Genomic DNA, 13335 nt, shown 5'->3' with positions numbered 1-13335 from the left:
TTATTGTCACAGAATAACTTCATTGGCTGAGTATGTTTGACCCCTAAATCTTGTAACAAAAACTTAAAACACAAGATCTCACAAATACCAAGTGCCATATCTCTGTATTTAGCTTCTGACTTGACCTTGCCACTACATTTTGCTTCTTGCTTCTCCACGTTACTAGATTTTCCCCAACAAAGGTGAAATATCCGGATGTTAAGCACCTATCATCTATTGATCCTGCCCAATCAGCGTGTATATAACCCTTAACTCTGAAATGCCCATTTTTTCGAAATAGAATTCCTTTACCCAAACACCCTTTCAAGTAACTCAATATTCTCATAACAGCACTCATATGTTGTTCTCCTACATTGTGCATATATTGACTAACTACACTTAATGCATGAGCAAGATTTTTCCTAGTATAGGCCAAATACATTAATTTTCCCACAAATATTTGGTACCTCCCTTTATCAACTGGCACCTGGTTCTGATCAATACCCAACTTCATCTCTTCTGCCAACGGAGTAGTCACAGGCTTGCATGCCGACATACCAGTTTCTTCTAACAAGTCAAAGATAAACTTCCTTTGTGACAGAAATATTCCGGACTTGCATCTCGACACTTCAATCCCAAAGTAATATTTTAAAGAACCGAGATCTTCCATTTCTAATTATGTAGACAAATATTTATGCAAGGCCGCTTGCTTAATGAGGTCGTTACCAATAACCACCATATCATCCATATATACAATGAAAGTTGTAATCTTTCCATTCTTGCGTTTCAAAAATAATGTGTGATCCTAATTACTCTACATATAACCGAATGCTCTCATGGACTTAGTGAACCTACCAAACCAAGCTTTTGGAAACTGCTTCAAACCATACAATGACTTTCTGCGCCTACATACCTTTTGTTTCTGTATGCCCGAATCATTACACCTTGGTGGAAGGTCCATGTAAATCACCTCGGTTAGATCTTTGTGGAGGAACACATTTTTTACTTCGAATTGTTGCAACGGCCAATCTAGGTTTGTTACTGAGGATAATAGAACACGAGCTGTATTGATCTTGGCCACTGGTTCGAATGTATCAGTGTAGTCGATGCCATATTTCTGTGTATACCCATTTGCCACCAATCTTGCTTTAAAGCGATCCACTGTTCCATCCACTTTGTATTTCACTGTATAGACCCATTTGCATCCCACAGGTTTCTTTATGGCTGGCAAGTCAATTATTTCCTAGGTAGCATTCTTCTTCAACGATCTTAATTCCTCTTTCATTGCATCTTTCCAGCGGGAATCTATTAGGGTTTCTTGCATGCTGTTAAGAATTGCTACAATAGATAATTGATATACAAATGACTTATTTGATTCAGACAGGTGACGAGTAGACACATAATTATTTAATGGATATCTCACTATTGAATCAGAATTTGGTTCACTCACAGATTACTTGTATTTACACTTAGGGTTTGCCTTGTAAGTGGGTTTAGGAATACCTCGATTAATATGCTCGGGAAGGCAACGAAGTGGATGTGCATCCAATGTAGAAGACGATTGGTTATGCGTACTAACAGAAGATGAGTCCATATTCTGATTTGAGACCACATCTGGGGAAGAATCACGAGCTAGCTATTGCTGCTTGGTATCAATTAAAACGTACGGTTGTAGCTCCCTTTCAAGCCCAGAACTCGTGTGATGGTCTTCCTCCCAAGGCCAAACGGCTGGTTCCTGGTTCTTTGGCTACTGTTCAGTGGTTTACTAGTCAGTGGATTATTGTTTTGTGTCATCCTGATCATCAGAGGTTGTAGGTTCCAAATGTGGTTGCTGCTCTTCATGCAGCTCACTTCCTGCCGCAGGGAAATAATCAAAATACCCAACTTCATCACCTCGATACTCTTCCTGAAGTGAGGACGCGATGGAACTAAAAAACATTTCATTCTTATGGAAAATCACATCTAGAGTTATAAACATCTTCTTAGTCGGAGGATGATAACAATGATATCTCTTTTGAGTAAAGGCATAACCCAAAAACACGTAACGGAGGGCTCGAGGGTCAATTTTACTTTTCCAGTGGGGAGGATAAATGTGAACAAAAGCAACACACCCCAATACCCGCATGGGAAGATTCAGTATCGACGGGCAATTAGTTTGAACCATAAGGGGCTGAAACGGTGTCTGGAAGTCAAGAGTGCGAGAAGGAAGACGATTAATAAGATAGGCTGTGAACATGGGTGCTTCACCTTAATAATGTAGAAGGAGATGTGCCTCAATAAGCAAGACACACACCACTTCTAACAAGTGTCTATTTTTCGTTCGGCAACCCCATTCTGTTAAGAAGTATACGGGCATGTGGTCTGATGAACAATACGATACCTATCAAGGAAGGAACGAACTTCCGTATTAACATACTCTCCACCATTGTCACTTCGAAGAACCTGGATATTCATGTTGTACTGCATGCTAACCATTTTATGGAACTTCTGAAAGGCCGAACTCACTTAATTTTTTAACTTTAACAAACTAACCCAAGTCATTCTTGTACAATCGTCAATAAAAATAACAAACCAGTAAACACCACCAAAAATAGCTATTTTCGAGGGACCCCACACTTCAGAATGCACAATTATAAAAGGAATGAAACTTTTATTTAAACTTGGAAGAAAAGAAGTTTGATGGCTTTTAGCCAAATCATAAACATCACACTTAAACTAAGAAACATCGCTTTTAACAAACAGACTAGGAAATAACTTATGCAGATATCCAAAAGAAGTATGCCCAAAGCGTCGGTGCCACATCCAGATGTTCACCACTTTATTAGCATGACCAAGGCTTAAGTCAGCAAGCCAGAACTACTGGTAGTCAACTCCAAGTAATAAAGCTTCCCTCATCTAATACCATAACCAATTGTCTTCCGCGTCTAGATATCCTTAAAAACACAAAAATTGGGCCAAAAAATTAACCAAATAATGTAAGGCAAGGGTTATTTGGGCAACGAATAACAAATTATAATTTAAATAGGGAATCACAAGAATGGTGTCAAGTTTCATGGTATCAGAAAAGGCAACCATGCCTTCCCCGATAACCGAGGCGCATCTTCATTAGCAACAATGACCACAGTTTGTGTGGAAGTTTTTAGGGATGAAACCTGTCTAGAATCACAGGTCATATGTTCAGTAGCTCTGGAATTAATTATCCATGTATTATTAGTAATAGAAGTGGAAATACTTAGTGCCTTACCATTACTACTACCTGCCGCAGCAATCATGGCAGAAACATTGTCTGCTATCTGATCTGAATCATTCTATTTTCTGTAACGGAAGCTCAAGATTTGTTGCCTCGAGGATCATGGGTCTTATCCCAATTCTCGGGATATTAAATCAACTCAAAACAACGACTCTTGGAGTGTCCTGTCATGCCATAGTGTAGGCACTTACCTTGGGGATAGTCTCGGCTTGTCTGGCTAGAGCGAGTTTGTCCTAGCCAGTTTTGTGACCTGGCTCGGTTCGACCAAGAGGAAGATCCACGAGTCTTTGTTGTCATGTTAGTAGGTTCGTTCTTGTTGACTTTCGTCTTCATTACTTCCTTTCTACCAGCTTCACGACGAACATAAGCATAAGAGGCCTGAAGCCCAAGCGGGGGATCCTTCCGCAACACTTCTCCCATAACCTAATCAAACACATCATCGAGGCCACCAAGAAATACACAAACTCATTGTCTCTCATTGGATTTGTGAAATGTTTGAATGTCATTCTCACACTTTATGGACACCTTATTAAAGTGATCCAACTCTTGGAAAATCTCAGTCAGTTCCCTCAAATACGTAGCTAAAAGTCGGCCATTCTAAGGAAGATGTAATGCCTTCTGATTCAAAGAATAAATTCGAGCCTCGTCATTCTCATCAAAGTAGGCTGCCTTAAAAGTGTCCCAAATCTCTTTCAAAGTAGATAACCGAATGTACCATTACATAATCTCTGGCTTCATTGATGACAATAGCCAACTCTTAATTCTTTGATATTCAGAGAACCAATCATCATATTTAGGATCGTCTTCGTTAGGTGCCTTGATTGACCCACGAAGATACCCCATCTTCTTCCTCCTAACGATATGGATTTGAATAAGAGGTTCTTCTCATCCAATACCATACCAATTGTGACATCCCACATCGTCCAGGGGAGTGATCCTTAAATGTATATTCTTATCTCTACCTAGAACGAGGCCTTTTAGGAGCTTACTAGCTTCGGGTTCCGTAGAAACTCCGAAGTTAAGCGAGAAGGAGGCCAGAGCACTCCCAGGATGGATAACCCACTGGGAAGTTGCTCGTGAGTTCCCAAAAAACAAAACCGTGAGGGAATGGTAAGCCCAAAGCGGACAATATCGTGCTACGGTGGTAGAACGGGCCCAGGATGTGGTGGACCCGGGCCAAGATGTGACACCAATATTGAAATTAGAATTATCCGACTGCACCCCATAATTGGAGCAGCAGCACGAACAATCACAGAACCAGTCACCATTTCGTCAGCCATCTGCCTTGTTGTCGGTGCAGATAAAAAAATGCAATGTTGTAATGGAAAAAAAATAACGAAACACGAGGACAGAACACTGAAGGAACATGGGCAGCAATGATGTTGGGTAGCTCATTACAATCGATTAGAGACAAGAAAACAACAGCAACGACGTTAAGTCGCTCGTTGTTTACATCGAAATAGAGGCACAACGAAATTTTACTGAGCACGGCAATACCAACCCAACTAGGGCTCGGTCATTTTTTTTCTCTAACTCGACTTTGGTGCCAAAAAGAAAGAATGCTTTCCAATGTGATTTGTATTCTTCTCAATTAAAGGTATATCCCAACTAGGAAACTCAAGATATAGGAATCCCACAATCGTAGGAATCCCAATAATACAAGTCAACACTCTTTCCCTTTCAATAAATTGGCCACAACACAATAACACTTATTGACAACATTTGCAATAATCGGTGATGCCAGTTTGTGTATGAATCACGAGTTGACTTATTAATAGTGTATTTTCTTGTATAAAATTCTGATGAGGATTCTCTCTCTTATTTTTCCCTCACCTTCTCTCTCATTTTTACTTGAACGGTTACGCTTAAACCACATCAACATTTTATGTTGACTTTTTTATATAGAAAGAAAGATGAAGTGAGAATTGTGAAAGAAGGTGAGAGAATCCTACATCCATATTATTTGTTAGGGTAAATCTCAGTTTACTACCCTTAAGTTTCGTGGTTTTCAACATTTGGTACATAAAGTTTTTTTTCGTCCCTGAGTCATACCTAATGTGTTAATTTTGGGACAGTCTCATACATCCGTTAGTCTGGCTGTTAAGTCTTCTGTTAATTGATGATATGGTCCTCATGTGAACAATGACTGGGCACCATATGCCATCAAGGGATCCACATGGAAATTAAAAATTCAAAAAAAAAAAAAATGTGGTCGTCTTCTACCTCCCCCGACCTTCCCTTCCTCCCTTATCCCTTCATTATCTCCTCTGCACCAACCCACCAAACCCTCATCTCCTCTCCTCTTCGACTCTTTATACATCCACCATTCCCCCTCCATCTTCGATTCCACCCATCCAACCCACCAAACCCTAATATGCATTGTGCCCACTCTAGCAGCTCACCTTCCCTCCCCCAAAACCATAATTTGTATTTTCTTAAACCCAATTTCCTAATCATCTCAAAATTTTCCACATCAATTCATCTCCTAATTTCAATAATTTGTAATAATCCCTAAATTTAACTGCAGATCGTACAACATCGTTCAAGTCGCAAAACCCTCTCGAGAAACCCTTCATCTTCCTCGACGACCACCACCCCTACCTTTTCACCAACCTCCTTTGTTTTTTCCTCACCCAAAACAATTCTGACAACGACAGCCTCACCGTTCAATTCGTCAACGCCCAAGACAGAGATGGTAACCAATTCGGCGTCCTCTTCGACCCCTTTGGCATCTCGACGGCTTGGAGGAGCCCGTCGTACGATCTAATGGGTAAGCTCGAACAGGTCGAGCGCGAACTCAGGCCGATGGTGCCGGCGCTGGTGGCGAGCTCAAATGACGAGCAAAGAAGGAGAAAAGAAATAGGGGTTGGTCGCCGGATTGGATGGGAAGGTTCGAGAGAAAGTTGGGAGGGGAGCAGCGCCGGCGAAGGAGGAGGAAGAGAAATCGTAGCTATTTGTGTTGGGAGAAGAAGAAGAAACAGATAAGAAGAAGACGTCGGGGGAAGTAGAAAATGACCAAAAAGATTTTTGAATTTTTAATTTCCACGTGAATCCCTTAATGACATGTGGCTTCCAGTCATTGTCCACATAGGCACCACATCATCAATTAACAGGAGACTTAACAGCTAGACTAATGGATGTATGAGACTGTCCCAAAATTAACATTTTAGGTATGACTCTGGGACGAAAAAACTTTATGTACCAAATATTGATTTACCCTATTTGTTAATACCATTCTGTCGTCGATCGTTGGGTTGGTGTGTCTCCCAAAAAAAAATATCGCGACAGGTCAAGCGTATATGTTTTTCATCAACGTGAATCAGTCACGTGGGAATATTCATCAACATGAATCACAGTCAAGCGCTGCATTCTCCTGACTTGTGGTTCACAGCAAACAACTACGCCTCCTAAAATAATTCTTTATAAGCATAAAAGGCCAGTAGCATCAAACCAAATAACTTTATATATTCTAATTAATTGCCCAGTGGCCACCCTATATACATATATATACACAGAGAGAGAGAGAGAGAGAGAGATATACATATATACGTATGTATGTATGTATGTATGTATGTATGTATATGAGTTCGGAAACACGATCCATATTTAGTAATTCAACGAGAAAAATTTAATGTAAAACCACCAAATTTCCAGACAAATCTTTAGTACTTTTCTCTCTTGATGAGGAGGTCCAATAATATTTCAGCAATCTAAACACCATCAATTATGAATATTGCTTCTGGAAAACCCAATACGGGTGGCTGGAATGCTGCTATTTTCATCATCTGTAAGCAATCAAGTTATTCTATGTTCATCTTATATTCTTATTTTTCATTTAATTCCACAATTACTTGAATTTTTTTGTTGCGATCAATATTTGTATTCAGTTCATCAATTTTTCTGAAAACTTATTGAAGTTTCATCTTTCATGAGTACTCTGTTTATTTGTTGCTTAATTAAATTTTACTTGCAGTGGTTGAGGTGGCCCAGCAGTTCGCATTCTATGGGTTGGCAAGTAACCTCATCATGTACCTCACAGATGTTTTGGACCAGCCCTTAGCCGCCGCGGCTAAGAATGTCAACACCTGGCTTGGTATCTCATTAGTCTTCCCTGTCCTCGGAGCCTTTCTTGCAGATTCATATTTTGGTCGGTTCAAAACCATCGTCTTCTCCATCACCATTTATTTCCTGGTAAATCATCTAAAAGTCATCGCATTTTTTCCCTTTAATATATGTGTCGAATGTTCAGCTTTGGTACGCCCGTATGATGCTCACTATGTTGCGAGAGACTGTGAATCTAAACCATAATGGCCGAATACGGTGAAAGAGCATCCGAAATCCGTATCGGTACAAATGAACTGATTCGTTTTCGATTCAGTGATAAATTATTCAGTGGTTGTTCATCTAGTCATGAGATTCGGTGGTAAATGAGGAGCAGCGGAGCTAACTTCTGAGTCTGGGGAGAGATTGACATTCTTCAGCGCATCGGACGTCGGCTAGCTAAATAGTTGAATTGGGAAAATTAGGGTTAGATGGACTGGGAGAGATTGAAGATAAAATGAGGATGAGGAGCTTGGTTTCCTGAAAGATTTGGGTTTTGATATTAGCCTGCAGCATATAAAGGAAAAAAGAAAGCGAAGAGGGAAAGGTAAAGGAAGTGAAAATGAAAAAGAAAAAGTGGTCAAAATGGGAAAATTGAGAAGAGAGCGAAAAACTGGATTGGTATAAGTAAAATTTGGATAAAATAGTATAGTGTTTGTTAGAATAGGGATTTGGATCCTCTCGAGGCAATTGGTCGCGATCCTTCTGATCAGTGTTCGTGGATCGTTAAATTTTTATCCAACGGCTATAACTATTATAACTTTTAGAGGGTCCCTATTTGTAGTTGTTGGATAAAAATTCAATGGTCCACAAATACTGGTCAAGAGGATCCTGACCAATTGCCTCGGAGAGGATCCAAATCCTTATAATAGAGAGTGTTGTTAAAGATAATAAGTTCATTTGTCTAGCTAAATTGGTTTTTTGACAATACTTAATACCAAAAAGACAATACTTGGTACTAATTTTCATTCTTTTAACATATTTAGAATGAATCAAACTAAATGTCTCATCAGAACCTGGCTTGGTATCTCATCAGTCTTCCCTGTCCTCGGCTCCTTTCTTGCAGATTCCTATTTTGGTCAGTTTAAAACCTAATCCATCACCATCCATTTCCTGGTAAATCAGTCTTCGCACTTTTTCCCGTTAATAAATGCTTTGAATGTTCAGCTTTGGTAAGAACGTAGCTAGTTTATTTGATAAGAAAATACTAATCATGTTTGATTGGATAGATATACTTGTGTAGTTGTGTTCATGGCTTATATATCATATTGTAGGGCATGGTTCTTTTGACTCTGTCCGTCTCAGTAATTCCTTCACAAAGTCGCCGAGCAGTGTTCTTTGTGGCGCTGTACATTTTATCGGTGGCTCAAGGTGCACAGCAGCCATGCTTGCAAACATTTGCAGCAGATCAGTTCGATGAGAACACGCCGGAAGAGATAAAGGTCAAGAGCTCCTTCTTCAACTGGTGGTACCTGGGGTTCGGGTTTGGTGCCACTTCTGCCACACTAGGAGTTGTATATCTCCAGGTAATAACTTTGTTCTATATTCCCACATCCTCCCAAAGTATTTAGAGTATAATAGTACATAAAAATAAAAACAAAATCACAAAAGAAATTTAATACTTCCAATTGTTGAATAAGCTATTTTGTTTGGTCAATAGTTGTGGATACACTACTAATGACTTGTATATCCGTGAAATTACCTTGTTGACCTTTATTGAATTTTGTGCTCTTTTTTTTTTTATTGAATCTTTTGTTCTCCTGTATTACAAAACATTACTAATCATAATCATAACTGATAAAAATTTAATTAAATTGGCTTGAACAGTGTACCCCTTAACACCCGAATTCAAAATGCTCCTCTACGTAGTTTATTAGATGAAATTAGTATACGAGTTTTTCTAGTTACACTCCATTACCCATCTAAGTTCACCCCACAAAAATTTTAGTGTGTTTTGATTTCCAAATTACCCTTAAAATATTGTAAATAAAAAGATAAAATGAAACACAAGAAGCCCTCTCCCATAATGGTGGAGATGAGTGTTACCCTTGAATTACAATGTGGGTTCAAATCTCGTCGGCTCTCTAATCTAACATTTAATTTAACAAATCTATCGTTTGACAAAATAAAAAATAAAAAGAATAAAAAAAAACCCTCCTCCTTTCCCCTACATGCACCCCTCCTCGTTCCCCGACCACCATAATTGATTTTCCCTCAACCATCAAAAGATCAAAAAAATAAAAAAAAAGAATCAAAATAAGAATCTGAAATTAAAGAACTTACGAATTAAGTTTTTAATTGAATGAAGGAACTCCTTGCTCTTGGGTTTCATTAGCGGGAATTTCATATTTCATATAATTTCGAGAAGGGAAGAAGGAACATGGATACCGGCTGCGAGAGTGATAGAGAAGGAAGGATGGCTGTGAGGTTGGTAGATGACGCCGTTGGTGATGTCAGGGACGCCGGCCGGTGGTTGTTGTCTGGGAGGGGGTTTGACAAAAGAGAAAACATTACTAATCTTACTATTTATCTAGTTCAGTCATCAAAATGCCACAAAAAAAAAAAAAGTAACTAGATTTGATTTTTTTGTTGATAAATTAATTAATTCTGTACACTAATTAATTGAAATTACTATACTTGTAGGATAATGTTGGGTGGGGATTAGGGTTTGGAATATTGGCGGGGGTTTTGGTGGTGTCACTAGTATCATTCTTGGTGGGAACTAAGAGGTACAGGAAACAAAGGCGTCCAGGGAGCCCTTTAACTACGGTGGCACAAGTGCTCGTTGCAGCAGCTCGAAAATGCCATGTCACTAAAACACTCAATTGTGAGAGTGTTTATTATGGAGATGACAAGGGTGAAGCCCTGCTACAAGGTCAGTCGCAGCCTCAAGTTTTGGCTCGTACTAATCAACTCAGGTACAAACTTAATATTGCATAAAGTACTATTCTTTCGTGTTTATAATATGCTTTTATGATCCAAGGCAGTCATTTTTTTATTGTTCTTTTTCAAACTATAAATTCATATGAAAGATCAGCCCAAATGAAAATCTATTAGTCATATAATTGTAATAAAGGAAACTGTTAGGTTAGCTAGGTGTTAAGGAAATGTGGAATGAAAAGTTATGATTATGATATTTTCAGGATCGATTTTTTTTAAAAAAAATTAAACAATAAATAAATAGATTAGAATAATACTTTATTGTTAAAACTCTACAATGATCATTATAATCAAACAAAATGTCAAATTGAATGCCATTATTCAGTATGAATTCTAACGTGGCATCATGATATGTATGGACATACACACTATAAGGGTGCTAACCTAATTAAGGGTCATTTGAGCAACAAAGAGCCTCTAATCATTTGAATGGTCAGATTAATTTATTTCCTATGAAATGAGAAATACAAGCAATCTTGACCGTTGGATTAAGAGTTGATTAGAATTGATCACATTTTTGTCGTCCATTTGAGTAGAACAGACACATATAATCTCTTAATCAATTAATAAACAACTTTTTTTTTGAACAAGAATTACTAAACAACTTTATGTTATATAAAAAAGGGATGCGGTCCTTAACTATCAATATTCTTTGATTGAAATCTTATTAGTTTTTAGTTTTTGATTGAGGTCCCTGACATTAATGTAATAATGTAAGTTACTATATTTTTTAAATTAAAAATTAAAAATTGAAATTTATAATTGTTTATATTAATGAGATTTTAAATAAAACCCATAATTTATGGGATTAAAAATAATAAAATATAAATTATAATCTCTATTATATTGTGTGTGTGTACATATATGTATGGGTACATTAACCAAAATTAACAAAAAAAAGTTATTGTACCAAAACATGGATACATTCTCAAATCAACGAAAAAGAATGTACCCATATAAGTTTAAACATGGATTAAAAAATTTGAAAGGATTTTATATTAAAAAAATGGTACATTTTACATATAACAAATTTTTGATATATTTGAGAATGGGTACATTTAAGATTAAAAAAATTGAAAAATTATATGAATGGGTACATTTAACATTAAAAAATTGAGAATCTTTTTATATATAAAAAAAAAACTAATAGGTACAAACTTAATTTAATTTAATTTTTTTATTATTTTGGAAATGTTTGAATTGAAAATTAATTAGAAGTTTAATAGAGGTGTGAGTATTAAACCCTAAATTAATTACTAATTTTTATATTAAAAAATTATATAATAAACATGTAAATTCATTATCACATTAATGCTAGGGACTTGAATCAAAATTTGAGAACTAATAAGGTCTTAGTCAATGAACAGTAAGAACTAGGGACCAGATACTAATTTTTCCTATAAAAAATATATAGATATATAGTCATAGATGACATAGACGTCCAAACCTCTAGTTAGGGTGTCCACATGCATTCATACATTATTTTCTTTTTACCTTGGCTGTTTTCCCCAATTTTTCCTATGGTAATAGCACGTAGCTAGTCCGTCCGTTCTACTTTTTCCGATACGGGATTCATCCTCTTATCATCAATCACAATTAACAAGCTTACGTTGTGTAATGAAAACAAAAAATAATGCAGATGCTTGGACAAGGCAACTGTCATAGACGAACTAGATGCTTCAACAAACCCTAGAAATCCATGGAGGCTATGCTCTCTCAATCAAGTGGAAGAAGTGAAGCTCGTCCTCCGACTCATCCCCCTATGGTTGAGTTTCCTAATGTTTGGTGTAGTCCAAGCCCAACTTCATACCTTCTTCACCAAACAAAGTAGCACAACCATCCGGTCGATCGGTCCCCATTTCCAGGTTCCTGCGGCATCACTTCCAGGCCTCGTTGGCATTGCAAACATATTCGCCATTCTAATCTACGATCGGTTTTTTGTCCCAATAGCCCAAAAATATACGGGACACCCCTCGGGTATTACCGTGCTACAAAGAATCGGCACTGGGCTAGTTCTATCCATACTCCTTATGGTTGTGTCGGCTCTAGTAGAGGCCAAAAGGCTCAACATTGCAAAAGACTACAATCTCATTGATGAACCTCAAGCAATAATACCAATGAGGGTATGGTGGTTACTCCCACAATACTTGATTCTTGGCCTCGCATATGCATTCGTCATGGTTGGACTTCAAGAATTATTCTACGGTCAAATGCCAGAGCAAATGAGAAGCATGGGAGCGGCTGCGTCTATGAGTGTTATAGGAGTTGGCAGCTTCATTAGCAATTGGATTATATCTGTTCTGGAGTTAATTACCTCAAGAAATGGTGACAAATGGCTTGGTGACAATATCAATCGGGCTCACCTCGATTACTTCTATTGGGTGCTGGCAGTTTTGAGCACACTAAATTTTTGTGTTTATGTGTTAATTGCGAATGCTTTTGTTTACAAAAAGGTCGAAAGAGAAGACAAAGTGAAGACTGAGCTGAGCTGCGCAAACTACAATGATGGAGAGATATGAGACATATGATTCAAGTGCACAGGAAGAACAAGATTCAAACATAAAGTGCTCTACCATTAAAGCTGGAAGCAAGCTCCTATGCATTAATTTTTTTATTTTCCAAGAACTAAACACGTTCTAAATTTTAGACATTGCAAGATACAGTGTTCTTTGATTTAAAATTCAAATGGATAATTTTTGTTTATTGTGTTTTGGAAACTCCCTTACAAACACATTCCTCATCATACAACTTATTGTTTTATTTTTCTAGATGACTCTGTTAGAAATATTCGGCCATATGCATGGATGCTACTTCTCCTACAACAAATTTTGTAAGATAAATATTATTACATAGTAATTTATGTTGCCACAATTAATTAGATACTATAAACATATACAATAAAATATTATTTTTTAGAGTGTAGAAACTACTCTTCGTCGAGGCTTCATTGAACAACATTGTAGGTCAAGGCGTGTTAGTTCACTATCCTTAAGAGTAAATTTTGCCCCTTGGAGACTATATCTTGATATTGCAGGTTATGGTGTCCTACGCTCCAGGATACAATA

At 37.6% G+C, this 13335-nt stretch overlaps 1 protein-coding gene across 2 annotated transcripts in view; it reads left to right on the top strand.

Moving 5' to 3' along the window:
• Nucleotides 1-12973, top strand: part of LOC126627661 (protein NRT1/ PTR FAMILY 5.4-like) — a 65103-nt gene extending 52130 nt beyond the window's left edge. The window contains exons 2-6 of one of the 2 annotated variants that reach the window (XM_050297171.1): nucleotides 6919-7016; nucleotides 7203-7420; nucleotides 8605-8856; nucleotides 9974-10248; nucleotides 11910-12973. In XM_050297171.1, coding sequence (XP_050153128.1) covers nucleotides 6956-7016; nucleotides 7203-7420; nucleotides 8605-8856; nucleotides 9974-10248; nucleotides 11910-12789 — 1686 coding nt within the window. In that variant the 5' untranslated portion in view covers nucleotides 6919-6955 and the 3' untranslated portion in view covers nucleotides 12790-12973. Of the gene's footprint in view, nucleotides 1-6918; nucleotides 7017-7202; nucleotides 7421-8396; nucleotides 8447-8604; nucleotides 8857-9973; nucleotides 10249-11909 lie in introns of those variants that run through there. The other variant, XM_050297172.1, reaches the window with a different exon arrangement.
• The last annotated feature ends 362 nt before the right edge of the window (nucleotides 12974-13335 follow it).

The sequence above is a fragment of the Malus sylvestris genome, chromosome 7, assembly GCF_916048215.2.
Source record: "Malus sylvestris chromosome 7, drMalSylv7.2, whole genome shotgun sequence".
Taxonomy (NCBI): domain Eukaryota; kingdom Viridiplantae; phylum Streptophyta; class Magnoliopsida; order Rosales; family Rosaceae; genus Malus; species Malus sylvestris.
Note: the sequence above shows the minus strand (reverse complement) of the source record. Positions and strands in the feature narration are given on the sequence as shown.